Raw genomic sequence first — 27127 nt, 5'->3', positions numbered from 1 at the left:
AAAAAACAATAAAGAATTCCTTTTATTTATACAATTTATTTCCTTTTAATTTTGGGGTGAAATTTGACCTGTAGACAGTTAAAGTGAGATTCACCCTTAGGTTTATGTTTTGTTTTATTCATCTCATAAACATACTGACAAATACACAACTAAAGTTATGTTAAAAATATTCAGCCCTAAACGAGTCCAGGTCGGACGTAGAAAACTGCAACACCACGACATCCCCCCTCCCCGCTCTCTCGCGCTCAACCTCTCCGCCCAGTCATTCATTCATATTTGGTCTTCCGGAAGTATCTCAGGGTCGGGCCAGTCAGTGCCTGCGCGAGCTGACTCGTGGGGTGAGAACAGTTTCATATTCAATATTTCAGTTATAAAGAAGCAATGTGTGTGAATGGCTGTAAGCTTTTGGGAAGAAATGTATGTTCTTGTGAGTAGCAGATACAGAGCGTTTGTTGTCTTGGAAAGTTTGAAATAGGGTTTCCAAAGCAGCAGTGTGTGAGCGCTGTCACTGGCTCGAACCCTCGGTACACATAAAATGGCTGGTCGCAGGTTCGAGCGCAGTCAGTGTTTTGACCAAAATATGGGAATAATTCAAGTGTATACATACCCACGTTATGGAAGGATATGTCCCTCAGACAGATAGCCTACTTTTGGTCATATAATGGCACGGGTTCGACTCACTGTCTGGACCCCGCAGACATCAAACGCGGTGTTTGGTTTTATATATTTTTTTTTTCTTTAAACGAACCTCCGACGCTTAATGGCGTCGAATGTCCCCGTGTTGATCTCTAACTCTCCCACAGTGCTGCATGGCTGACTGTACGGACAAAGGCGTTGGTGTCAAACCCTGAGCCATGCGCGCTGACAGATGAACGTACTTAATTTGTGATGAAAACCACGGGGAGGAGGAGTGAACCTGCTACCATGACAGCGCGACGTTCAAGCTCATTGCGTTGCGTTCTTATAAACGGCATGGCATGTGAGCACTTTTTCCAAATATTACACAGATATTGAATGTTGTAACTATTATAGGTCAGAACTGTTCCTTAGCTTGGCTAACTAGTGTTGGCGTCCTGTCAAGCTTTTCATTTCCAAAGAATTTGTCTGCTTTTAGTGTTTGTAATATTGTTAAATGTGAGAACTTTGTGTTTATGCAACACAATCTAAAACCTTTAATAACAAATTGCAATCATATTGTGTCATTCATATTAAAAATAAAGTACTGGTGGATTTCTCGTTTTAGGCTAATTATAGGATATTGTGTATAAATAGTGTGCCATAATAACATGTAATAATGCTGTTTCTAAAAATAAAGTGGTTTATTGTTTTAATTTACTGTCAGAAGTGTTATAATAAATGCTGTTAGTTTTGTATTGTTGACATATTAGAGGTTGATACAAATGAAAACAACTGCTAAAATATGATCCACCAACCATGTCCTTTGAAATGTGATTTAAGCTTTCGAAATATATTAGCCTAATACTAGATTTGTTGACCATAACAACACAACTAGAGAAAGTTGATAATAACAGTATTCTGTAGTTTAGGAGGGTTCAGGATACACCTGAGAAAATGATGTACTAAATTAGTATGCTAAACTTTTAATGACAACAAACAGTTTCCAATTTCTTTATTGTAGAATCATGCCAAGAGAGATGAAAAAAAAACCTACATTCAAGTGATTGTTAAATTCCGATATAAAATATTTTTAAGCTTTTAAAATAACCTGTCAAGAAGTTTGTGTTCTTGTTGTTTTTTCATTGCGAGTTGCTCAGGGATGTCGTCATTGTCAACATCTGATCTTACTGTTGAATGTATGTTTTAGTAGGCATCAGTATTAAATGAAAATAACTTGAAATTTAATCATGTTGTTGTTAACAATGAAGAAAATTTGTTTATTATTTTTATATTACCATTACATTATTAGCACTAATCCCTAGATGAAATATAATTACAGATTCTTATCAAGGCGCCCTATATCGCCTCCTCTGTTTGCTCTGTTTAACTGCATCTGCAGCTGTCTGTTGTTTTTAATTCAATATGTTATGATTCTGTTATGCTTTTGAAGTATAAGTGCTTCATAAATGCTTGTAAACCAACCCCTTATAGATCAGAAAATGAACAAATGATTATACAATTTTTTCTTAGCCACATCAAAACTTAGTATCCATTTTTATGCACTGTATGATGCATTCTTTTTATATTTAATTTTAAATACACCATATTAAACATTTATTCAATATATTATTAAATAATGTTTAAAAAAATTTATTATATATGAATATATAAAGTGGCTATAACTTTAAAAAGGTGATTATTAGTAAAAGATGCAGTTAATTTCTACATTTTGACAGCACTAATGTTTTCTGAAGAATTGTTACCTTAACATTTGAGATCTGTCTTTGTATTTTAAGTTTTGCTATTTCTATTATAGAATTCAGAATCATATTTTGTCTTTTTTTTTCCAGATTGATGCCTTAGATGAGTAGAAGGTCCTGACTGATGGCAGTGCCAGAGACATGGGTGAAAATCAGCTGTTACGTCAGATGGACAATGAAATGGATATGGTGCCATTACTTGGATTATGCAAGATTCTGTGGCCCTGCCAGGCAATATTTCAATGTTCTCTCAGGTTATAATGAACTGACTTACTCCACAAGTACTGAATAATATGATTTCTTCGCTACTGCTGAATGTACAGAGGTTGCTATGCGCAAACAACACGCATTGGACGGGATAGGTGAGACCATTCCACATATTAAGTGGACTGACCTTTCTGCAACCAAAGATTGCCAAATGTCTGTGGGTCAAGAGGGCGAATTATCAGACGAGAGGCTCTCATTGAGGACAGAATCTAAGAACAAAGATGTGTTTCTTGTTCCAGCACAAGAGCAGACAGAAGTTTTAAAGGATTACAGCAAGCAGAACTCTGTGAGCAGTGAGCAGAACTCACCAAAATATGAATCAGATTCAAACCAGACGATTCCTCTTGAAAACCAGACTGTTAAAAATAAATGTCTTACTTTTGATGAGAATACAAGGAGTCTACCAACAAACATGCAGCTGATACCCAAGATGGAGTCTGTTAATGCTAGGACCGAAGTTTGTGAAGTCACAACCAAAGCTACAAACATTGCGAAGATCTCAACCAATGATTTACTAGAGATTAAAGTTCAACAACAATCTATTTTAAATAAAAGTTTTCATAATGATAAACTACCATCACCTGCTGGATGCAACCACACAAGCAAGGAGTTGTGCACTAATAATAAGACACATGTTGTTGATGTGGCACATGCAAGAGAGAGTAAACTTGGGATGGATATAAATCCAAACAAAAGATTAGAATATAGTAAAGACTGCATTGAAAATTATAAAACACAAATTCTATGTAATGTAAGAGAGGAGAGACTTGATTTTGGAAGGAATACTGCAATGACAAGTGCAGGAGATTCTTTTGGACGAAATGAAGGGGATGAGGTATTAGACTTAAGCCTCCCAAAAAAGAAAGACCGAAATAATGAGAGGCAGAGCGAATGGGTTGTAGACCCTGAATATGAAGGTTCACTTCATATGGAAGTTGATGAAATTGAGGATGAGCCTCAACATATAGAAGTGGAGCAGGAGGACGATAATGAAATGTGCTGGATTCCATTAGTAAGTGAAGCTCATACATATCTCCCACAGTATTGGGATGGACATTTGTCCTCCCCTGCACTTGAACCCATGCCAAATGCATCGTACCCCACCATCATAACCCCAGATCCGATGGATACACTACTTATAGATGACCAGGGGATTCCTTACACACTCACCCCAGATGGACATAAAGTCCCACAAATTGATAATATACAACATGCTGAGGGGCTTTCTGAACAAACAGTTCTAAGCCCAAGGCAAGCTGAAGATAAGCCCTCTTCCTTTGCTGATGTTGAGGATATTGCAGACTCAAGACTGCAGACACAACCCAAGTCACTGTGTCCAAATATGTCTCTAGGTCATGTCTCAGTGAAAGCCTCACAAGTTGCCCCAAACCTTAAGCCAACATCTTCTGTAGCTCTTGCTACACCCTCCATCATACCTGCTGTGTCTGACTTGGCATCAGTTCCAATTCAGATTTTGGCTAATACTACAGGGTCAAACACTCCCATTCTTCTTCTTCCTCCATCTCAGCTTCAGTCGCTTTCCTCATCAGCTTCTAAGGCTAGCCCAGGGCTAATTACCCTTTCCTTACCGATTCCTCTTAGTCAGAACACTCAGTCCTCCTCCATGTTCCTAGTTTTGTCATCTCCGGTGTCCTCAACTCAGAGTTCATCCTCTCCTGGTCAATTATCTCAGATTTCCCCCTCTTCCACTGTTCCCTCAGCTACTTGTCCACTTGATTTGGGATCTACATTAAGTTCATGTCCATCACTTCTTAGCCTCAGCACGGTTTCCTCTGCCACAGCTACAGACATCTCAGGATTGAATAACCCCTCTAATCTTCCTGCTAGCCCTACCTCATCAACTGCTTCCTCTAGCACTTCCACAGTGACCTCTACAAGTTCAACCAAGCAATTCAGCACTGATGCCTACTCCGACACACCAGTGCCCACTTCCTTTCGGGAAGCTCTTCTCAGATTGGCTGTGTCTGTGGAGAAGAAACAAGAAAACAAGCCTGAGATTCATTCGGTCACTACTCCATCCTTGTGTTCTGAAGCAACTAAGTCGGATTCCTCTTCCACAGTACATGAGAGCAAAAACCACCAGACAGAGATAAACTGTGACGGTGACACTGAGTCTACCTCAGTAGACCAAACAGACGCATTAGATACCATCTCTTCCACATCACCCCTTCGTCCCATATCACCCGTAAATCCCATCAATCACCCAAAGAACCAAGACCCGCAAGCATTAGGCCCACGTCGCATTCTTTACTGTCAGTACTGTCCGCGGGTCTTCTACTATCTTTCAGACCTTGAGCGCCATTCCATCACACACTCCCAAAGCAAACCCCACGTATGTCATCTTTGTGGCAAGGCGTTCAAAAGATCAAGCCATCTTGAGCGACATAAACACATCCATACAGGTCAGAGAAACTTTGTGTGCCAGCTTTGCCCGAGGCGTTTTCGTGAATCAGGGGAGCTAATGAGACACCAGAGAGTACACACCGGTGAGAAACCTTTTCAGTGCTTAATATGCCACATGCGTTTTGCAGAGCGCAACACACTGCGACGCCACACAAAGCGCAAGCACCAAGGCCAGCATCTGGAGGCAATGGGCATGAAGGTGAAACCAGAAAGTGGAGAGATTTCCCTCGCTGGTGTACAAGGAGAGTCAGAAGAGAATGCAGAGTGGTACAGTTCAACAGTTCCTGAAATGGAGTCTGACAGTGACACAGGGGGGGAATGAACTACATGAGGGCATGAAAAAACAGATTTTCAAGACAAGTATAGTTGTAAATACGTTTATTGAGAGAACAATTCCATACTTCTCACAAGACTGAAGACTCATATAATTGTCTATATTTCATTCCATTAACTCTCGAGACCTTTACTGGTGATGACTGAATCCTGCAATATTCACTTCAGATTCATTCTAATAAGCTTTAGTTATTGAGATAGACCACTTGATAAAAAACATTTGTTTCAATTATTCATCTTGAATAACTTTGAATTACCATTATTTGCTACTTATTGTTCTCATTTCAGTTTTTCGCATGTACAGCTTTCAAGGGTATGATGTAGTTATTGTAAAAGACTACGGGACTTAGTATCAATATTTATAATTTTATATTATGATATATTGAAGTAATGACACAGAGACAAGGAATTGCCTAGATCAGTGCATCTCTAAATCATGACTAGGCCCACACAGATTTTGTGTCCACAAAACTCTGCAGATTTCCACAGAATTGGAACATACATCATTCTCAAACTTCTAAACATCTTCCGCTCATTTCACGTTCATTTATTATGTATGGCTAATTTGATCATGCTTTTAGCTACTAAAAACTATGCTTCGGTTTTCTTGTCTTTCAAACATGTTTGATGCAAGTGCATTGTGGCTGCTTTGTGATTCTCCACCTGACCTGCAGGGGACAGTATGGTGTCGGGTTTTCTTTATACTCTTTCAAACTTGAGTTGTGCAGATGCTGGGATCTTCTGACCTGGCACTGTTGTCACTTACACATTTGTCTTTTGTTGTTTTTATTGGCATTTTCTGTCATCTTCTTTGACTTAAAGCAACAGCCCAACTATGAGAGTTGCTACCAATTAGACTAATGACTACAGTCAATTGGCAGAGGGTGTTTACAGACACACTCATGTGTGTGTGGATAAAACATTTGTGCCATTTGTGTCATGAGAAATATATATATATATTATAATTTATTTTCTTTTTTTTTCAACAAATTTGCTATGGAAAAGTAAAGCATGCACCTGGTTACAGAGTTTAGTACTCCTTTAAAACATTCTATCATGCTTTCTTTAAAATCTATTTTACATTGGCACCTATTCTGTAGAATTCTACAGATTTCCCCTAAAATGGTAAAAAAAGAAAGGAAAAAAAAAACACCTTCTGGGCCTTCTCATTACTCAACTTTTATATTTCATTTTCAGACATTATGCATTATGAAACATTTTGCTCTTTGTTCATTTCGGTTTCTCCCTTTTGTCTTTTTTTCCAGAAGAGAGAATTTTTAGTCACCTTAGTATTTTTCTTTTAAATGATCTGCATTGTTCTTTTTTAATATTGAACATGAATATTTGGTTTATAAACTTTTCCCTCTTCAGGGGCCCGTTTCATTTTATTAGCTTGAAATATTTTTTTTCATCTGGACAAAGAAGGTTTTACTTCTCATGATAGCTTGTCAGACATCTGTTACAAATTGTTGCAGAATGTTTTAATTTGAAGTTCATCTGCACATGTTCTTTTCGATATATCATTTTATTTATTTAAGACAAGATTTCAAGTTGCAGTTTTCAACTTTGATTAGCTGAATGTCTAACTTATTAGTTAAAAAAAAATAATAATTAAGTTCTATGTTTGATAAGTTTAAAAAAACGTGCTTGAAAAAAGGTTTAACCCCTGCTGATTTATTTATTTTTATGTAATTCGCCGTGTAAATAACCAAACATCATGCATGGACTGGACACCTTGGGCTAATCTAAAATTCTGTTGGTTAAATCTCAGATTTGATTAAGAATCGGAATATTTGTGCACGCTAATTAAAGCTCGTCAAGCCCTTTTCTTTTGCGGTGGTTACCATGCTTAATTAACTTTGCTTCAGGCTCATGGCAGCACATATTCTGCATGCTGTGGAAGTGTCCAGCTGCTGAACAATATCACTAAATTTGGTTTGCACAGTTGTTTACATATCACTTTATTCATATATATTCAGATTGATTTAGTGTTTTTATTGAGCACATTTCACAATAGATTTATCATGCATTTAAAAAATGTTTGGTTCCTTCTTGCAATGTTAAGATGAATGCTCAGAGTGTGCTTAACGAAGAACAATCATGCACCAATGAGAACTATTTATTTATGGTGAAAATGTATATATTTAAAATGGTGTGTTATGTCACAGAACACTTATATATTTAATACACAATTTAAAAATAAGACTGCAGATATTTAAACAGCCTAATTTCTGTAACCTGTGTCACAGGATTTTGAATAAAATGAATCAAATCGAAATGGTGAAAAGTCATCCATCTTTTTCAGACAAAATTATTCTATTATGAAAGTGTGCCATAACATTGTGTGTTATACATTTATAGACTTTATATGATAGGCTACATAGACTTTAATTTATCCATTCAGTGAATTAATGAAATGCACAATATTACTGGTTCATATAACTCAGATTTAAAGTGTTTATGAATGTACTTCACCTCCTTTAACCTTACAAGCTGTGCTAGACTCGAGTGTCTGTGTACGTGTGAGTGACAGCTCTGATGTGCAGAGAAGGGTCGGTGTTCAATTTGGCAGCATCAAGGAGAGAGGCTCCCACAATCAAGCTGACAGCAGGCGTGAGTGTCGAGTATGAATGCGTGCATTTGTGTGTAAGAGCGAGAAAGAGAGAAACCGTAAAAAATGTAGTTGACTTTTTCTGCGAGACTATGTGCTTGTTACATTGATGGTTGTTACCTGCCTTTAATGTGGTATGTGCATAATAATCAGTAGCCTATCTGTGTAAGCCTGCAACAGTCTCTTGAAATGAATTCTCAGGCAGTAGGCTATAAACAATTTCCAGATAACAGTGAAGAGGCAACATTTTAGACAAAATGGCATTTGTTTTGGTGGCAAGGAGAGGCTTGTTACTATGAAATGCTTAGGGAAGAGTGTTATTTTAATTATGCTGGACATTTATGTTTTCTGAGATGTAGATGTTGAGGCACAAGGCAGATCTGCAATGGAGTTGTTAGCATAGCACTGGTGAAGAAGATTGGATGAGCGGTCTGAAAGACCTGGCGGAGATGGAAGATGATTCGAGGTTCAAGCTCAAAGACTTATGGAACTGTAGTTGTTGAGGAAGCTGGATGAGGAGTGCGAGTATTTTTTCGGATAGGAAAGCGTAATGTATGACAGAACCTATCATATTCTAGATCTAGGATGTTGTTGCATATTTATGCCACCAGAGGTCAAACTCACTCCAAGTTATGCATGGCCACATCAACCTGAAGCCATGCAAGTAACTAGCGTTGCAACATTTAAAGTTAGCCATCTTCTCTATTTTCAGTGGTTCTCAACTGCTGGGTCATAACTCATAAAGGGGTCACACAGTGGGTTGTTCTGCTGAATGCAAATTATTAAACGCAACTAACTATATAATCATGAATATCTTACCTTTTTAAAGGCTAATGCAAATACAATATTTGACCAATTTTAAAACCCTATTCATCTTATGTCATTCCTGCTTACATTTGAATGATACACAATTCTGGTACTGTGTGTAAAAACTGCTTCCTAAAGTGACACCAGCTAAGAACCACTGGCCTATTTACACTGCTTTTGATCAATTACTAAAAAAGCTGACACTTTCTGTAGCTGTAAAATCTAATATTTCTTTGCAGATATTAGTTAGTTCAATTATTGTTTTGACACGATTAGCAATTCCAACCCTATCCTATTTTCTGCAGGCCTATGAATTCATATTGCCTGGAGAATGACATGAAATGAAATAGAGGTTCCCACCTTGTGTGCAGGGATATCTGTCATTTTTAAAAAAATGCTTGCATCTTTCAAAGCCAATTAGACATGTGGCGTCAATAGTATGTATGGAATGTGTTGTTTCAGTTAAGCTGCTCCTGCTGTGACACAAAATGAAACAAGCTAATTGAGGTGAGCTAGAGGAATGACAGAGAGACAAAGATGGACAGTAACAGGTTCTAATCACAGAGGGATTCCCGAAAGGGGGGCTCGGGGGGTCAATGGAAGGAAGCATGATTACATCACTTTTCCCCCAATAGTACATCATGGCATAAATTGCATGTGCGTCACACAATAAGCGGCCACGTTTTTTCTAATTCTGTCATTCACAGCCTTCATGCTCATAATGGTTCGTATGGTTATATTCAGTGTCAAGGTTGGGACACTAATGTCTCTTATTAAAATGGCTAATATTGGCTTTACCAGCTGCTCAATGCTGTTGTGAACAGATTTCAATTTTGTGTGCATTTCTTCTATCTTTCTTCTGTCTGTCTCACACAAATTGTTGTGCACTCAACTTGTAACTCTTGTTTTGGACTGTTCTGCCTTTTTTTTGCTCTTGTATCTCTCTTTCTCTCTCAGTGGCTGGCTGTCTGTGACCTGCTGATACAGCAGCACACACCAACCTGTCTGTCAAAGCCACCAAACAGGTGGTGCAGTAATGATCTCCCTTTCCCAACCCCCTCCTCTTCCCCTGGCCCCCGTCTCTCACTCATAGACAAACATATTTGCATGTTTGTGGATTAAAATTGAACTTCTTGGCTAATGTGATGTTTTACATGCTATGTATCTCTATATTTATACGTACATAACTTTTGATGGAGCAAATTCATCATTTAGACTTTAGAGTATATTGTAGTTCACTCAAAAATGAAAATTCTGTCATTATTTCCTCACCCTGATGTTGTTCTAAATCAGTTGTGTGAAGAACATTGGGGTCTAAACAACACTGGACCACATTGACTTTAAATGTATGGACATTTTTTCTCAATATCTCCCAAAATTAGAAGAAAGAAAATCATACAGGTTTGGAACAACATGAGAGTGAGTAAATGATAACAAAATTGTCATTTTGGGTGTGCTATCCCTTTAAGACCTCATGTCTGCATTACTGACCTTTTTCATGAATAGGAATGCAGTTCACAAAGTCAAGCTTCCCAATAAAAAAGTTGAGTTAAAATAAAAATGAAAAATTGAATGCAGTGAAATACAGTTTCTTTCTCCGTATCCCTTTCTGATCCAGCAGCGTCATATGTCTGTAGCTTTTATACTGTACATAATGTGCCGCTGAAAGTCACCAGCTTTTACAAGCTCCTTTAGGTACCTGTGGGGGAAGGTCTGGCCTTGTCACCCCAGACAGAGAAAGAGGAGATAGGGAACACCGCAAGTTACCCACCCATTAGTGTCACCCACAATGAATTTATCAGCAAATGTGTGTGTGTGTGTGTGTGTGTGTGTGTCTGTGTGTCTGTGTGTGTGTGTGTGTGGGGGGGGTGAGGGGGCAGGGGCAGGACGTCAGGGTGCTCTTTTGATAGCCCAACACAGTTGGCTCAACTCCTCTGTGTGGGGGTAGAGAGAGAGAGAGAGAGATAGAACGAGGTGTGCTGGGTGAATTCTGCGTGGAAGAAAAGAGGAAGAAACACAGGGCCCTTTTCTCCCTAGATTCACCTGTGGAAGGGAATGAACAAGCAGGCGCAAAAGAAGATAAGGAACAACCTTGTCATTGAGCGTTGCCCCGATTTAGCGTGCCTCAAGTTCTGCCCTCATTTTCCACCTCAATCACAAGAATCTCTCTCTCTCTCCACTTTAATCTCTGTTCAACGCCACTCTTGACAAAACTCGGGGGAGTTCAGTCTGACTGTGAGTATTCATTTTCATTCATGCTATTGTGTTTATACATTTATCTGTGAATATATGTGTTCTTTTGTGAAGGCATCTGTGTGTGTATGTTTGACAATAGAGGTTTTTGTGATTTTTATCTAAGGCCAATTTGTTGCTTCAGTATTTCTAGTCAGTGGGTAGTGCATTCTGATTAACATTAAAGAGAGATGTACAGTGAAAGGTACTTGAACTCCAACTCTAAGGCACATAAATAATAACAAATAATTTCTGTAACTCAAGCCTCTGAACATACACTCACTTTCATAGGCTCCAACAAGCCATTTTAGCCTTGGCTAGTTGGGCAAAAATTCCTCCCAGTGGAATAGTTTAAAAATATGGTTAATCCAAATGAAAACCAAATGTTCACTCAACCTCATGTATAACTTCAAACTTGTGTAACTTACTTTCTTCTGTGAAACACAGAATGTTTTATAAAAAAAAATGTAGCTCTTTTACATGCAAATACAGTCAATGGGGTCTGGAGCACAAATAAATATATTTTCAATGAAACCACAGAAACCTGATTTTTAATGTATACCACTTCAAAAAGCTCATAAAGATATTGCAAAAGTAATCCATATGAATCAAGTTGTTTTCAAAGATGAATGAAGGTCTTGTGGTTTTGGTACGACATGAGGGTGATGACCACATTTTCATTTTTAGGTGAACTAACCTTTTAAAGTTTCAAAAAAGGATTAAAAAGCACCGTAAAAGTGTTGCATGACTTTTGCACTGTATTCCAAGTCTTTTGAAGCCACATGATAGCTTTGTGTGAGGAACGGATAGAAATTGAAGTCGTTTTTAAACCACTGAGATGTTACTCGCTGCAAGTGATTTATAAACAAATGATTCAGACTGGTTTTGTGAATCAAATTAACGGATTCATTAAAAAGATCTGGCTCAAAGGAATGATTTGTTTAGTCTCTACTTCTATAAGAACATGCCATGGACCACTAGTGTAGATGCCAAGATTCTCTTAAATAACAAATTGAAAAATGTCCTGTTTATTACACAAACCTATGGTATGGCTGCAGAAGACTTGGAACATGGACGTATGAACCACTTTTGATGCTTTTGCTTCCTTTTTGAAACTTGAAAGCGCTAGTGTCTGTTCATTGCATAGAAAGAAGGAAATCTGCTGTGATTTAAGCAATGCTGTTTACTTTCTCTCTGATATACTGTTAGAATAGCAGTTAGCTTCTGATTCCCCCTGTTTCTGTCAGTCGTACACAGACTTTGCTAGTTGTTTGGTTCTGGTGTTTTGCCGTTTTGATGGCGACTAAGAGAAGTTCAGGCCTCCTGTGACTTTGCTTTCTTTCTCTTCAGGGAGAGGAAAGGGCGTAAGAAATCATCATAAGTATCTGCCCTGCAGGAGGAAGACATTTCTTTAAAGCCCCCACACCTTCTTCCTCTGCTATCTCTCCATTATGACCTTGCTGGCGTCTGAGAGGTCATTGCTCATCCGCAATAAGTTCCGTTCAGGTAAGAACAAAGGAAGGTTCACACGACTGTATCCAAGCTGGTTTTGAAAGCCAACATGTGTAGCTGTCTGTCTATTTTGGTTGGTGATGTGAGTTCTAGATGATGCTCCCAGTGGCTGGTCTGGTGATGGAGTCTGAGTGAAGCTCTTTGCGGCTTTGCAAACCTCTGTGAATATAGCTGGTCTTACAGGCCTCTGGCCTGTTCCATAAAACAATTTTACCAAACAAGCCAGGCTTTTTTCAGTTAGTCTGACTCATTGTCAGTTGATTTGGCTAAGCCTTGTTTTGACTTGGCTAAGTTGTTGCAGAGTTTATCTGAAGCCTGGGACACACCAAGCTGACGTCAAAGAACTAGCGGTGTTGAAAGCTGACTGTGTTGTCGCCTCTCGTCGGCTGCGTCCGGCCAAAAATCTGGACAACACCAAAAGGACTACAGGCAACTGTTAATTATCATGTGTTTTCTGCGCCTGTGTGTAAGTTATTATTTTTCTGTATCAGCAGGTATCAATAGTCTATAATCGTCTTTCAAAAAGGGAAACCGGAACTAGGACTGCAGATATACAAACCATAAACAAAGCAGCGCTTGTTTACCATTTTAAATATCGATCACGCTTATCACTTTTTTCATTCTAGTCGGCTCATGGAAATATATTATGAAAATATTTGTGCCTTCGAATGCTCAGGTAAGATGACGTAAAATTAAAACAGCTTTCTGTCTGTACCGTCTTGACTTTTTTGCTCGCTTTCATCATTTTCGATTTTATTTGTGCACTGACTCCTTCGCTAAGCTGAACAGCCAATCAGAGTTCTCTCGCTGACCAACGGCCCTAAAAACCCAGATGGCGTCCGACTAGAGCCACCGGTGTGGAACACACCGAAAAAAAATAAGCCGACCAACGCTCAAAAACGGCCCGACGGCCAGCCATCGGCTTGGTGTGTCCCGGCCTTAACACTGACCGACAGGAACAAAATGATATTACCACTGACTCTCTTGCATACCATTATTTGACTATTACCCACTATCAGTCCAAAAAAAAAAAAAAAACAGTATTTCTACTAACATTTACAGATGAAAAATATACCTGTGAAATGTAAGTTATGCATTAAAAAAGCATTAAAATGCATTAAACAGCACAAAATATAGTTAGCCACAGTGGATCGACTTGATCAATGATCGACCTTTAGGGCTGCTTAATTAAGCATAACGTGCACATCAAATGGTCTTGACGCATTGAACATGGGTCAAATTAGTGAGATTGCGTGAACTTAAATTGTCCTTTATGGAACCGCTTTAGTCCTGACTGATTTGTTAGGTCAATTCAAATCAGGTTTTGGACTGTAATCCCCAATTTTCCTGCCGCACTTTATGGAACAGGCCCCATAAGTTGATGGTGCTTGCTTGAATACAGTTTTCTGAATGAGCTACTCATGCAGCTTTATGTAACTAAAAACTGTGTTTAATCTATACCTTTTTAAAGCTGTAAACATTCGGACAAGTCTGTCAACCAATCTTGTTTTTTTGACAAACCTTCCTTTTCTTTTTAAACTTAACACTTATTGGAGTTATATGAATTTCAGTTAATTACAACTGGAATTTAAAAAACATTCTCAATTCAGTTCAATTCAAACCTGTTGTGCATTCTCAATGCATCACATTATAAAATGTGGAGATTGGAAATTTTACCAACCAACACGTCTTCATGAGGTTCCACGGTCTCTCGCACTTCCCCATATTGTACAAATGGGGCCAGCAGTGTGGTCCTCCCTGAAGGACATGTGGACAGTGGACAGATTGTCTTTGTTGGTTCCCATCTGTGGTTGGAACCCCTTCAAAAGCGGTGCCCTCTCTTCTTGGGTTCCCTAAACATCCTGCTGGCAAGATTCTCAGACAAATGTCCAGCAGCACTCTTTGGTAATAACAAGACTCTTCCATCAAAAGTGCATTGAAATAACACTTTATAAACTTAAACAGTTTAGCTAATATCCTAAAAAGGACTGTAATTTAAAAAAGGATGATCATATGTATAGACAGCAAGGAGAATGCGAAGAACCTTGTCTTGCTCTGGTACTGACCCTTGGATCAGCTGTGACCTTGGATATGCTGTGTTGTGTTGTGTTGTGTTGTGAGAAAGATGGCTGCCCTGGCAAATCCTGAGTCATAGTGTAAACAAAGGGTAAATGTATAAAATACACTTGGAAAACAATGTAAAAACATTTAAGATTTATAACAAATTGTCATTTATTTCTCATTGACTATTTAAATTATAGTCTTAATGCTATAATTATTGCTTTTTTTTAATCTAGTGTGAGGATGAACATAGGGAAATTTGCCAATATCTATGAATTTAGTCTATGTTTATGAAATTTGTATATTTAAATGATTACATTGGCAACAAATATGTCTCTTTTTCATTATTGCTTTACAGGCTGCCAGGTGATTGATCTAGTTTTTTCATCATGTGTTGATTATGCAATAAATATTGAATTAGCCATGGAGGGATCTTGTATTATTTTAAATAATGACATTGTTTCACATTTTACATTATTTTTTTTAGAAAACCAGATTCCAAAGATGTAATATGATATAGACTTCTTATTAAAAGTAACTATTAAAGATATATATTGAAATATTGCCCTATGTTGTTTGTTTCTAAACACTGAAGCTTGTTTTTAAAATTAGATTTCATTTTAAATTTTACTTGTTTGTTCCTTTTTTTTAATACCACACTGCTAATCTGACAGATATCAGTGAAATTGGTGTCCTGAGAAATAACACTGGTCTCTGTGGCAGCCTTAGGCTCCACCAAAAAGAAAGAAAGAAAGAAAACAAAATCTGATTCTACACATAGCAGCCTTCAATGTTTTCCTCTTTTCAGGTCTGAATGAAAAACCTAATGATAACACAATTACCTTATTAAAATTACTACATTAAAAAAAAACAGATATTATTCAGGTTGTGAATCTTAACGACAAGCTGTAAAAATGAAGAGTAAAGACCATTTCAATGTCAGAGATGTCAGAGATAATGTAAAACAAATGCACAAGGGTACAAAACCATATCCAAGTGTTTGGATGTATCAGAGGGCACTTTTGGCTCAATTATCAGGAAGGAGGCTTCATTAAACTGCCCAGATGCTGCCGCTAAAGGTCAACCGCTAAACTTTCTGCACAAACAAGAAGGATATTTAGAGAAGCCAACAATCACTTTGAAAGAGTTCAGTAGCTGAGAACGGAGTAAAAGTGCACCAGTCAACCACAACAGTAGGGCTGTTTAATGCAGAGAAATACTACAGAAAGGAACTGCTGAAAGATGGTAGGGACGGGTAGTACATAACGACATATTAATGCTCTCATTCCTGCACACTATGGCTTTACACAATATTGAAATGTTGGGCTCAAACACTGATTAACGGTTCGAGTGAAAAGTTGATGTTTGTCCCTCTATTGCTTCACTGATGATTTGAGAATGATTTAATCCTAAAACCTTTTTAAAACTTTTTATTTATTTATTTTTTGTACAGAGGAAAGTTCTCTGTGTGAATGTCTCTCTATATGTATGTATATATATGTAGGATATATATATGAAGAGTTCAGATGCAAAAGCCTCTAAGTGCCATCTGAAATGTTCTTCTAGAATGATCATTTTTATCAAACTTGTATATTTAAGTTCAGTAATTTCACTTAAATGGCAATGAAAATTACCTATTAATTGTCATTTAAGTGAAATTATTGAACTTAAATATACGAGCTTGATAAAAATGATCATTCTAAAAGAAAATTTCAGATGGCACTTAGAGGCTTTTGCATCTGAACTCTTCATTTATATAGTAGAATATGTAATAGAGACCTTATATTACTTTATTTATTGTAAGAAAACAAAACTAATTTAATTCTAACCTGTCATTATACAGTGAATTAGAAAGTGGTTTTTTGATATGTACTGATTTTCAGGCATATAATAGTAATATCAGCGGCTTACAGTTAGTAGTGAACAAAACTTGAACTATCATTATGCATCTCTGCCATTATGTGATCAGAGCACACCAGTTATCGTCATTACTATAAGTTGCAGTGGCACTCAGTAAATTTTTAATCCCAGAATTCCAACCTGATTTGGCTTGACGCCACTCAGCATGTAATTCTCTTCCAGAGTAAAGTAAAAAGGAAGAATTTACTTAGCACGATTGACAGCGAGAGAGCAGAGCGAAAGACAGTCAGCGAGCGAGTGAGCGAGAGAGAGAGAGAGAGAGAGAGAGAGAGAGAGAGACAGCTGGGTGGGGGATGGGAAGGATACAGAAATAGACATTCAGAGGGATAAATAGTTACCCCCTTCCTCTCACGTCCACTCTCAGATCTCAAAACTCAGCACAGAGGTGCATCATGGGACAAGCGACTCCTCCCACCTCTGGCCTAGCTGTAATTCACCTGCTGGTTCCAGCATGTTCGTTTGTGCAGAACTTGTTTTAAGTGCCACAAACAGTGATTGCATGTTTTAGGGAACAGTGTATGTTTGCAGTGCCTATTTCATATCTAACTCATTTATGATCAACCGAGTGGTGAAATTACAGTCATAAATTGAGCTATATGATCCACAGGGTAACACTGCACATTCCTCAAGGTGGGAAACTCAGGCATAAAAGTTTTCTGAAACACAGAGACTGTATTTTAAATAAAGCATTGCAGATATTGTTTTTATTGCATAATAATAAACAAGTATATGTTTTTCAGTCCTGCAGTTGAGAATACAGAACCGCAGACAGCAGAATGAACTTAATGCAGAGTCTGGTGAGTCTGTGTCTTTATGAATTTTGATCATTGTGTTTGGCCACAGAAAGTCAATGAAATTTCCCCTTATGGGGCAGGACAATCATAATATATTTGATTCACACTTTTCAAACCAGCTGGACTGCTCTCTTTATGCATTTCCAATTCTAAATAATAGCTTTATAACAGCTTGTCTTTTTGTTCATTCTTAATTTCTCTGTGCTCTATAGGTACAAAGGCCTCTGTCTCTGATAAAGTTGGAGAGAAAGAAGTCAGCAGTGGTTTGGTGAGACATTATTTATCTATGTTTCAGGAGAAATTGGCAAATATAGACTAGCAGCAAACAAAACTAAAATATATGTTTCCATGAAATAGCTGATTATGCAACTGAAACCTTTTCAAAGTTAATTTGAGGGAGAAGTTCCAAACTAAAACTATGGTCGGATCTAATGGCTTCCACGCTTGACACACTCCAGCAGCAGTATGTGTATGCCTTTGGTTTATATGAAAACAGACTGATGTGAAACAGGGTGCCAGTGTAGATAAGCAAAGTACTCAGTGATGCCAAAAACGGTCTGATAACTGACATGAGTTGGTCTTCAACCTCTTTAGCATAATTTAATGTTTGTAATTACATGTCTAGTTACTGTCGCAAACTATTAGTATTAGCTGTGAAACACTGTTAGCACAGTTAATTATGTTTTGTAAGACAGTAAACAGCAGCTGGTTCAAGATAATTACTGTCAGGAGGGAAAATGTAGTCTTACAGGAGAATGTTACCACCAAAAGCAAACAATTAGTTCTTTTCAGAAACTTCACCCGTGTGCTATCTTTCATGAACTATTGGAGAAATAAAGGTTTACAGTACTTGATGTTTTCTGATGTTGATTTGACTGGGCTGTTTCCCAATGCAGCGTCAGACAGAAGATGGTGCCATTCAGAAGTCGCCCCCTAGTGGTCTGACTGCTCAAACTGCACCAGGTGATGCCATTGAGAGTTTTCCAATAATCCATGACCTTCAGTTACAGCCAACACCAGAACTAAACAAAGGTGTAACCTTAAAGCTGGAATGAGCGGTTTGTCCATTAGCGGTGCCCATTCATCAAACAGCTCTTTGTGTTTGCAAATCATTCAGCTGAAGGTCCTTCTGTACCGCACTTATTATCAGTAGCTTTCTGAATGCCTGAATTGGATTATCCAACAACAAATTCTTTTGTGAAAAATCATTCATATCTGTCTTTAAAATATTCCTCTTCTTCTCCTCTTGTATTATAAAGCAGAGCAATTGATCTTCCATTTACATTCCCCATCTTTCACTATTCATTTTGTTCTCTCTCTGATTCACCCGTTTCTTGTTTTCACTTTCTCTCTTCGTATTGTCTCTCACTCACAGACAGGAGTTATAGTGGAGCTCACAGGCAGAAGAAGGCTCGTCTGGCTGAGGATCTTAGTGAGAAAATTCAGAGTCGGCCTGGACCACTTGAACTCCTGCAGAGGCATATTCTGCCTCTAGAGAACAGTGAGTCATTGAAAATAACTGAAACTGATGCCTCACAAAATAGCATAAACTCAAACTAAATATTTTATAGAGTCATAGACAAACACTCACACACAAACAAATACTCTCTTATGTAATATTAACATGTAATTGAGATCATATTTCTCATAGTGTTTTGTGATTAAAGGGTTAGTTCACCCAAAATTGAAAATTCTGTCAGTAATTACTCACCCTCATGTTGTTCCAACGCCGTAAGACTTTCGTTCATCTTCGGAACACAAATTAAAATTGAAGAAATCTGAGAGCTGGCTCACTCCTTAATAGGCTGCAAGGTAATTGATATCCGCCAGCCCAGAAAAGTTAGTAAAGACATCGTTAAAATAGTCCAAGTGACTACAGTGGCTCAACCTTAAGTTTATCAAGCGACGAGAACTAACCCTTTAACAAATAATTTTTTGTGACTAAAGAGGGAAAGCTATAATGAATATTTATTACACAATTATTGGCATCAGCAATTTGTGTGGATGACACTCATAGCATAATATATGTGCATATATGTACAGTAAAAACACCAGTCAGATGTTAAACTTATGCAAAAGAGACAATATAAAAAAAACATAAAGTGGAACATTTTAGGGTACAGGCTAAGCAAGAAGGCTAATCGGTTAGCGATATGCTAAGCTTGTATGTTAAGTGGTTAGCTTGTACAACATAACCATAAAAATCTCAAAATATAGCTTCAGGTTATATATTATTATATAATAATTTTAATGGGCATAATAACAGTTCATATGGTACACACATCATAAAATACCATAGTCCCATACCATAAAATACTAATTAAAAGTTTTTTTCAGCCAATGGAATTCGCTCTTAGGCAGACTTGATTCAGCGGGCAGACCAAATTGTTCATAACAGCAGCCCTGATCAGATCAGTTGACTTAGAGACTTCCAATTTTTTTTTTTTAAATCACACCAAATGAAGTACAAATCACATAAAACATAAAACATTGAACAGCATTAAAAAAATGTTTTGTGCATTGCTATTACAGGTAAAGTTTATAGTGTACCTAGTGTATTAATGATAATTATATTCATGCCAATAGCCGGCAGTGCTTCGACACGTAGCTTGGTTGCGCTTCGGATGACCCAAGTTCGAATCCTTATGGACCTCTCCAATCCCATTCCGTCTCTCTCTTCCTGCCAACTCTTCAACTATCCTGTCTAAATAAAGAAAATTATAAAATTGATTCTGAAAAAATATACATTCTGACAAGGTGTAGATGTGTAAACAAAACTTGCATTACTATCTATTAGTTTCACATTTCCACATGACATTTAACTTATACCCAGAATTGTTGCAGAAAAGCTTCACACATCACCATTTCTTCTGCCTCAGCTGCTTCTTTGCCATCAGATGTCTTTGAAGATGACAACTCCTCTTCTGCCTCTGCATCTCCCGAGCAACTCGGGATGCACCAATCTCCTGGCTTCTCATCATCACCTGGGCAAGGAGGTGACCAATCACCAAGTGATGCGTCACCTATTGCTACGCCGATCAGCCCAAACAATGCACAGGTATAAGAGGTGTAAAACACCCAATATTAGACGTTTTGCCCTTTTTCAGTTTAAAGATGAAGTGTGTAATTTTGTTAACTGTGGAGCTATCAAAATATTTCTCTGTTCATTTGAGCATCCCTACCACCCAAACATTGCAACAGTGGGTGAACCAATGTGGTGATATTGGTTGCTATCTGTTTGCCGTGTTTGATGGAAAACAGCTGAGGATGAACATATTCTGTTTCGTACCACTAGTGGTGCAAAAATTACGCAAATTTTACCTTTAGGTTCAGGTTAAATGGCTGGATGATAGTTGCTCAGAATTTTCACCAGTATCAACTCATCTTCTCAAAACAGTGCAGATTGGCATTGCTCCCGGCAACCGAGTGCATCAGCCAACCAATGACCATGACAGTAACGGGGTCAAACTCCATATCAACGACTGGGAGACCCAAAGGGATGTACATGCCCTCCCAGACACCACCACTGCTGCCAAAGGTAAGCATTCACACATAGATTTGAAATAATGATTTGTTTTACTCGCCCCATTTCATCATTCATTATTTCCCCATGTCATTTTTCCAAGTTATAGTACTCACATTCTTTTTCTGTATGCCTCAAGACAGCACAACCTCCAGCTCCATCTTCTCATTCCATTCTGGGTGGGTCCTTAACTTCATCCCGCCCTCCACGGCCACGAAAGCCTCGCGATTCCAAACCTAAAATGAGGAAGCTGAAATACCATCAGTACATTCCCCCAGATCAAAGGACTGGGACTGGAAACGGAGCCGGAAATGTTTCGCAAAAGAATAACAACAGTCAGGCTCCGACCACTGATTCCTCTTACTCCCACCTCTTGCAACAACAGCAAGTGTACTTACAACTACAAATTCTTAACCAGCAACAACAGCTCACTGTGACAAACAGGTAAACCTCCAAATAAAGCACCCATGAAAAAGACCATGATTTGTACAACTAAAGCCGGGAGCACGCTGCACGATTTTTACAGTCATCTTGAGTAAAAGCCATGGCACACTGGGCAAGATCTTTTTTTTTTATGTTAGACTGTATAATCAGAGCAGCCACTGACCAAATTGGGTCGGTGGAGTGGGGGTTTGAAATCCTCAGACTAGATGGCTGTAACCATCATACACAATGTGAAATCTGTCAACTCTAAGCTCCCAAAATGTGTACACTGGCTCTGACCCAAGGCAACTAGCATCAACTTGCCCCAACTGCAAAATTGGGGCAAAAGTCTGAATTTAAGTTGTGTAGTGTAAGCCAGCGCTATGTGATCTAAGACTGATGGTTTTACCCTATGAGGAGAAATCGTTTGTGATCCCTAAAATTTGTCTCAGAGAGCAAAATCATAGCTAGCGTAGAAATCGTACAGTGCAAACCCAGCTTAAGAGATTCTACTCTGTGATCTGAATAGCAATCAGGAAACAATTACTTATATACCTATACTATACATCTAACTAATAGTGAGAACCATTCGAAGATTTCTGGAACTACACCTCAAAGTTCCCCTCAGTCTGGAACCCCTTCAACAAACCCCTCTACTCCTGATACAAGTCCCATCCACCAGGCAGAGTTACTCCCCTCAAACCTTGATGACCTAACGGTAGGAATATCATTGGCTAAGATTACTCACTCTAGATCCAGATGAGCAGGTGTCCAATCCTGCTCTTGGAGGAATACTTCCTGCAGACTTCAGTTCCAATCCTTCTCCAACACACCTAATTATTATTTTCAAGTAATCATGAACACCTTGATGACCTGGTTCTTGTGTGGTTGATTAGGGTTGGAGGTAAACTCTGCAGTACAGTGGCCCTCCAGAAGTAGGTTTGGACACCCTTGCTCTAGATTATCTGGTCTTCATAAACTGTTTGTTTGAACAAGCTTTGTATAGAACATTGACTGTATTCCTTCTTCTCAGGTGTCAGTTCTTCGTCAGCAGTTGCGGAAACGTGGACTCCCAGTTTCCGGCACTAAGCCGGCACTACTAGAAAGACTCCGTCCTTTCCAGATGCCGCGTCCCCCGTTAACCCCTGGCCCACTTGGCCAGCTAGGGGCCACACTAGAACCCTCCCACCCTGCTGCACTCAACCAAATCCCTTCCAGTGTAAACACCTCCACCAAGTCTGTTCCAATGTACATCCACCCTTCGGGTTTAGCGGAGCAAAGTATAGCTGGTGACAGTTACCTCACTTCTCCTTCTTCTGCTGGCTCCAGTCCTACCTTACATACATCCTCTTCTCCAATGCCCTCTGGTGCCACGTGGAGGCCAGGCCAGCCAGTAGATGAACTTAGTGTGGAGCTGGAAATGAGAGAGAGGTTGAGGAGCAGACCCAGAGAAGTAGCGAAGGACTCTCAAGTGAGTATGGATAATTGATATAGGTGGATTTTTTGGACATTGGTGGCATTTCCTAATATTGGCGATTTTTTTTTTTGGTGAATCTATTTAGTCATAAGTACTTTAAGCATTCAATGTACTATTTCATTCCTTCTGTTTTTTTCCAGCTGTGTGGAAATTCCCTTCATTCGTTCCTGCAACAGGAGCCAGGATGCACCAGAGGGAAACCAGACACAGGCGGACAGGAACTGCTCTTTACGTACTGCACTGGTGAAGGAAAAGTACGTACTTTGAATATTTAGTAAGACAAGCAGGGACATACTAGTAAGACAGTACTGTGACATACTACCGCACCATTAAAGGGTTAATTCACCCAAAAATGTCAATTCTGTCATTAATTGCTCACCCTCATATCGTTCTAAACCCATTCAACTTCGGAACACAAATGAAGAAATAAAAATGAAGTATGAATATTTTAATGAAGTTTTGTTCCTCCATTGACAGCTACGCAACTACCACTTTGACACCTCAAAAAGTTTATATAGAGATTGTAAAACTAATCTAAACTAATGGTTTAGTCCAGATTTTCTGAAGAGACACTTTATACGCTGAACAGATTGAATTTAGGCTTTTATTCACACATAAACATTCATCAACGCACACATCAATAATGATAAATGGAAGCTCGAGCATGCTTGCTTGACGTGCGATAACCAATGAGGTTCATTCCTGTATGTTACACAGCACGTTTGATCTAAAAATATGAGCTATTAAAATATCTTCATTTGCGTTCCGAAGATGAACGCAAGTTTTATGGGTTTGGAACGACATGAGGGTGAGCATTTTTGGGTGAACTATCCTTTTAAATTGCTTCTTGATGTACTGAGGTATTTCGTAGTTTAAATAAATGTGGGTAATATTAGACACACACACACACACACACACACACAAAAAAGAACATGCACAGATATATATATCACTATTGAAATGAATTACATTCTTTGTATTTTTTCCTAATATTAGGCGAACTGCTGTCAGCTTTGTGATGTAATTGGTCAAGACTTTGATTTGCCTATGCAAATCACTGCCAGTCCAGCACAGGCATCGCCCACTGTCCGGAGTTTGGAAGAGGAACTACAGGAGGCTATTCAAAGAGTGCAGGTGAGTGTTTTTGAGTTTGTGTGCTGTCTGCTCTCTCACAATTACCTATGTTATGCAACTATTGATGTATTGATTGCTGTTCATCAACAATGAGCACTAAGCGTTTGACTTCCTGTCTACTCTTTCTCTCACCATTTAAGATGGACCCTACTCAATCCATAGATGACATTTTGGACGAGACTATTGGTTGTTCAGGTGAGTGAAATTTTAATCAGTGGTGGTTGAAACATTTCAGGAGAGAGGAAGCAAAGATGTTGCTTACCAATGGCAAAAAACAATATATTTTCAAGATGACATTTTAGGGTGGCCGGACATACTGACATGCCTGTGTTGAACTTATCTTTCAGATAACTCCTCACTCATCACAGACGTCCAATCAGCCACCACCATCCTCTCAGGCTCTTCCCCTGCCCCACAGCCTGACCAATCACAGCTCACCAAGCGCCAAAAAGAAGACAACTTTCTTTCCTCTCCTCTGTGCTCTTCGCTTCTTTTAGAGCTTCCACCCTCACCTAACAACGCTTCACCCCTGGGTTCAACCCCAACTCCACTTCCTCCTCCCCCCATCTGCACCACTCCACCATCCAGCTCACTGTCCAGGAAAAGAAGGTCTGAGGTTCTTGTTTTTGACCCTGCTGATTGGCTGGAGACCTTGACCTCTGGCCTACACCCGCTAACGCCCCCAACCGCCCCATTTTTAGAGAACGACTTTGGCCTTGACTCAGACCTGAACGTCAACAGGGTCCTCGATTTGATGGTGGAGCAATGGTGAGGAAGGGGCGTAGTGTGTGTCTGCATGTGTATGTGGCTAATTGGATGCATGATTGGAAATTAACCACCTTTCAAATTCTGTACCCTCGAGAGGCGACCCCTCATCCTCATTCGTTCCTTCGTTTTTGCATCCATCCATCTCTGTCAACTGATATGACCAAACAGGTCTGACTGGTGTTGACTGCTAACCTCTACTCCACGCAATGTCGAGAGAAAGAGGGAAACGGAAAAGAGATATGCTTTGGTAACTTGTTCAGAAAGAGCCACAAAGAGCATGTGCACAAACGCCACACTTTCACAATGACTTGTATTTTTATAAAAGTAAATAAAATAAATTAATTATAAATTATACAAAAAAGCGGGTTTCCCCGTTGATTTGCCTCTTGCTTCAGCGCCAGACAAACTGTCGGCATGTGGCAACTGTGTGGAGCAGCGGGAGCTTCAAACAATCTGTGTGTATTTACAGGGAAGTGTATGCGCTCCCTGTATGTGTGAGCACGCTTCTCTTGGCTGCTTTATCTGTGTGTGTGTGTGTGTTTGTGTTTGTGTTGGCGCATACACACGTGCCAGCATGTTCTGTATCTACAATTTCAATGAAACATAAATGAGGTGCCTAAAGCATCCAAATGCACTTGTTTCTGTTTATGCTGGTGTACATTTTTCCATTTAGGATCAAATTATGATCTGCTTTGTCTGAACTAGTGCATCATAGCACTGATGTTAACCCAAAAGCATTGGCCTAACAACAGATCCTTTTTTGATTTTAGACAGAATAACTCAAGCTACCTTTAAGCACCAATACAGTGTACAATAATGCTGGTCGGACGCCAATATGCACCTTCAGCAAGATTGAAACCATAAATTAGGTTAGGAACTTGTGAGGAAAATGTGTTTTTAAAAGGCCTAACGTAATTAAGTTGGAAAATCTAAAGGCTTTTGTACTGATTTATCAGCCTGCCCAAACAACACTGTGCAAAGTTAAAAAAGGAATCTTTCAACTGCTACTGTTTAAATTTTCTTAATGGGACCCATATAACATTGTCTACCATTGTTGTTTACAGACATTTGACCTTTTGACTGCTAGTTGCTTTTATGCATTACTACAACAGGGATACAGCACATTTAAATGTTCAAAGAAAGTGACTCTTTATTCTGTCCCAGTCTTATATGTGAAAGTGTATGTGTAAATAGGACAATGTGTTTGATAATCAAATATATTGCCCTGAGTTCAGTATGCAGACAGGTGCTGGAGAATCACGGCATTTGTGCAGCTGGATATTGTTGGCTCTCAAATGAGTTTTTTTTAATGTAACCCTACAAAATGTAAGCCACATGTCTAAATAAATAAATGACCAATCAACCAACCAACAAAAAGAAAATATATTAAGTGTTTGATCAGATATGTTCACTGATATATTTATTAAGTAATTTATTTAAACTCTGTCAACTATCCACATTAAAGTCCTATAGTAAACTTAAAACAAATTAAAGTCTTAATTGATTTTCCCACCTGTGTCTGTTTCTTTGTCTTTATGTTTTTTTTTTTTTTGTTATACTGATGAGCTCAGCTCAGAAAGTTTCATTATTAAATACGTTTGGTAAATTTAGTATACCTTGTGTGAAATTACTCTAAGCAATCATGGTGATCACTATGCCTTCATTTTCTTTTAAATGTCCCTTAGGCTGCCTCATTGAATCATTTCACTGCCCATAATGTTCCTGTAATGTGGTGTCAGCAATTAAATCTTCGCACACCGTTTCAGTCTATAACCGCCTCCGCTCCTGCTAGAAATGGGTTGAGCCTCTGTGAAGTTCATTTAATTTCCAACATTTCAAATCTACATTTGTAGATGGTCAGAACTTAGCAGGAGCTTGATTGCCTTTCTGTCTAGATCATGGTTAGTGTTAAACTGTGCTGTAAATCATCTAAGCAGAGAAGGCTTTTGAAGATGCTGGATGGTAGAAATGAAACGTATACATCAGGTAACCCTTATGAGAATATCTGCTTTCCGATTTGAAACACACTTCACACCAATCATATTAATTCACACCAACTGATTAACTATTCAGTGATCCTAATAAATACAGTTTACACAACCATGCATTATTCATATTTGCTACCTTTTGCAAAGCAGAATTTCAGCTTCTCTGTGCTTTAATTACTTGAATGTGTTTAATAGATCGCTCAAAATGTTTGACACGGGCTGTGAGCTCACTAACACAACGTGACAAATTCAATATACATCTTGATCAAAGAAAATATGTCAAATTAGTGGCATCTTATACGAGACATTGGCATAATATGATTATGGGTTAGGTTAAAAAAATGTGTTGTTTATTGTTGATTCTGTTGTAATGTGCATTGCATTAGAGCATATAGATTTTTTATTTATTTATTATAATTTTATAGTTTTAGATCATTATTTTATTACACAGCTTTCTGGATAATCGTGGCATTGA

At 38.5% G+C, this 27127-nt stretch overlaps 2 protein-coding genes across 4 annotated transcripts; both read left to right on the top strand.

Annotated features, from left to right (window-relative positions):
• The first annotated feature begins 278 nt into the window (after positions 1-278).
• On the top strand, positions 279-7676 carry LOC311066800 (uncharacterized protein). 2 transcript variants are annotated; one of them, XM_084088176.1, is made up of 3 exons: positions 294-338; positions 804-979; positions 2469-7676. In XM_084088176.1, the coding sequence occupies exon 3, from the start codon at positions 2710-2712 to the stop codon at positions 5389-5391; it is 2682 nt and encodes an 893-aa protein (XP_083944302.1). In that variant the 5' UTR covers positions 294-338; positions 804-979; positions 2469-2709; the 3' UTR covers positions 5392-7676. The 2 variants fall into 2 exon arrangements, with proteins under 2 accessions (XP_083944303.1, XP_083944302.1); XM_084088177.1 differs by lacking the exon at positions 804-979 and having other exon boundaries at positions 279-338.
• A 3074-nt stretch (positions 7677-10750) lies between these two features.
• LOC311067828 (uncharacterized protein) lies at positions 10751-26176 on the top strand. Of its 2 annotated transcripts, none has more exons than XM_084089967.1 (15): positions 10751-11055; positions 12403-12558; positions 17286-17342; positions 17552-17607; positions 18236-18302; positions 18715-18840; positions 20237-20397; positions 20737-20877; positions 21002-21306; positions 21865-22003; positions 22319-22756; positions 22903-23016; positions 23759-23896; positions 24037-24091; positions 24244-26176. In XM_084089967.1, exons 2-15 carry the CDS (start codon positions 12504-12506, stop codon positions 24666-24668), a joined length of 2277 nt encoding a protein of 758 aa, XP_083946093.1. In that variant the 5' UTR covers positions 10751-11055; positions 12403-12503; the 3' UTR covers positions 24669-26176. The 2 variants fall into 2 exon arrangements, with proteins under 2 accessions (XP_083946093.1, XP_083946092.1); XM_084089966.1 differs by having other exon boundaries at positions 20219-20397.
• The last annotated feature ends 951 nt before the right edge of the window (positions 26177-27127 follow it).

The sequence above is a fragment of the Abramis brama genome, assembly GCF_963993115.1.
Source record: "Abramis brama genome assembly, chromosome: 17".
In the NCBI taxonomy this organism is placed as follows: Eukaryota; Metazoa; Chordata; class Actinopteri; order Cypriniformes; family Leuciscidae; genus Abramis; species Abramis brama.
The sequence above is the reverse complement of the archived record's forward strand: the minus strand, read 5'-3'. Positions and strand labels throughout refer to the sequence as shown.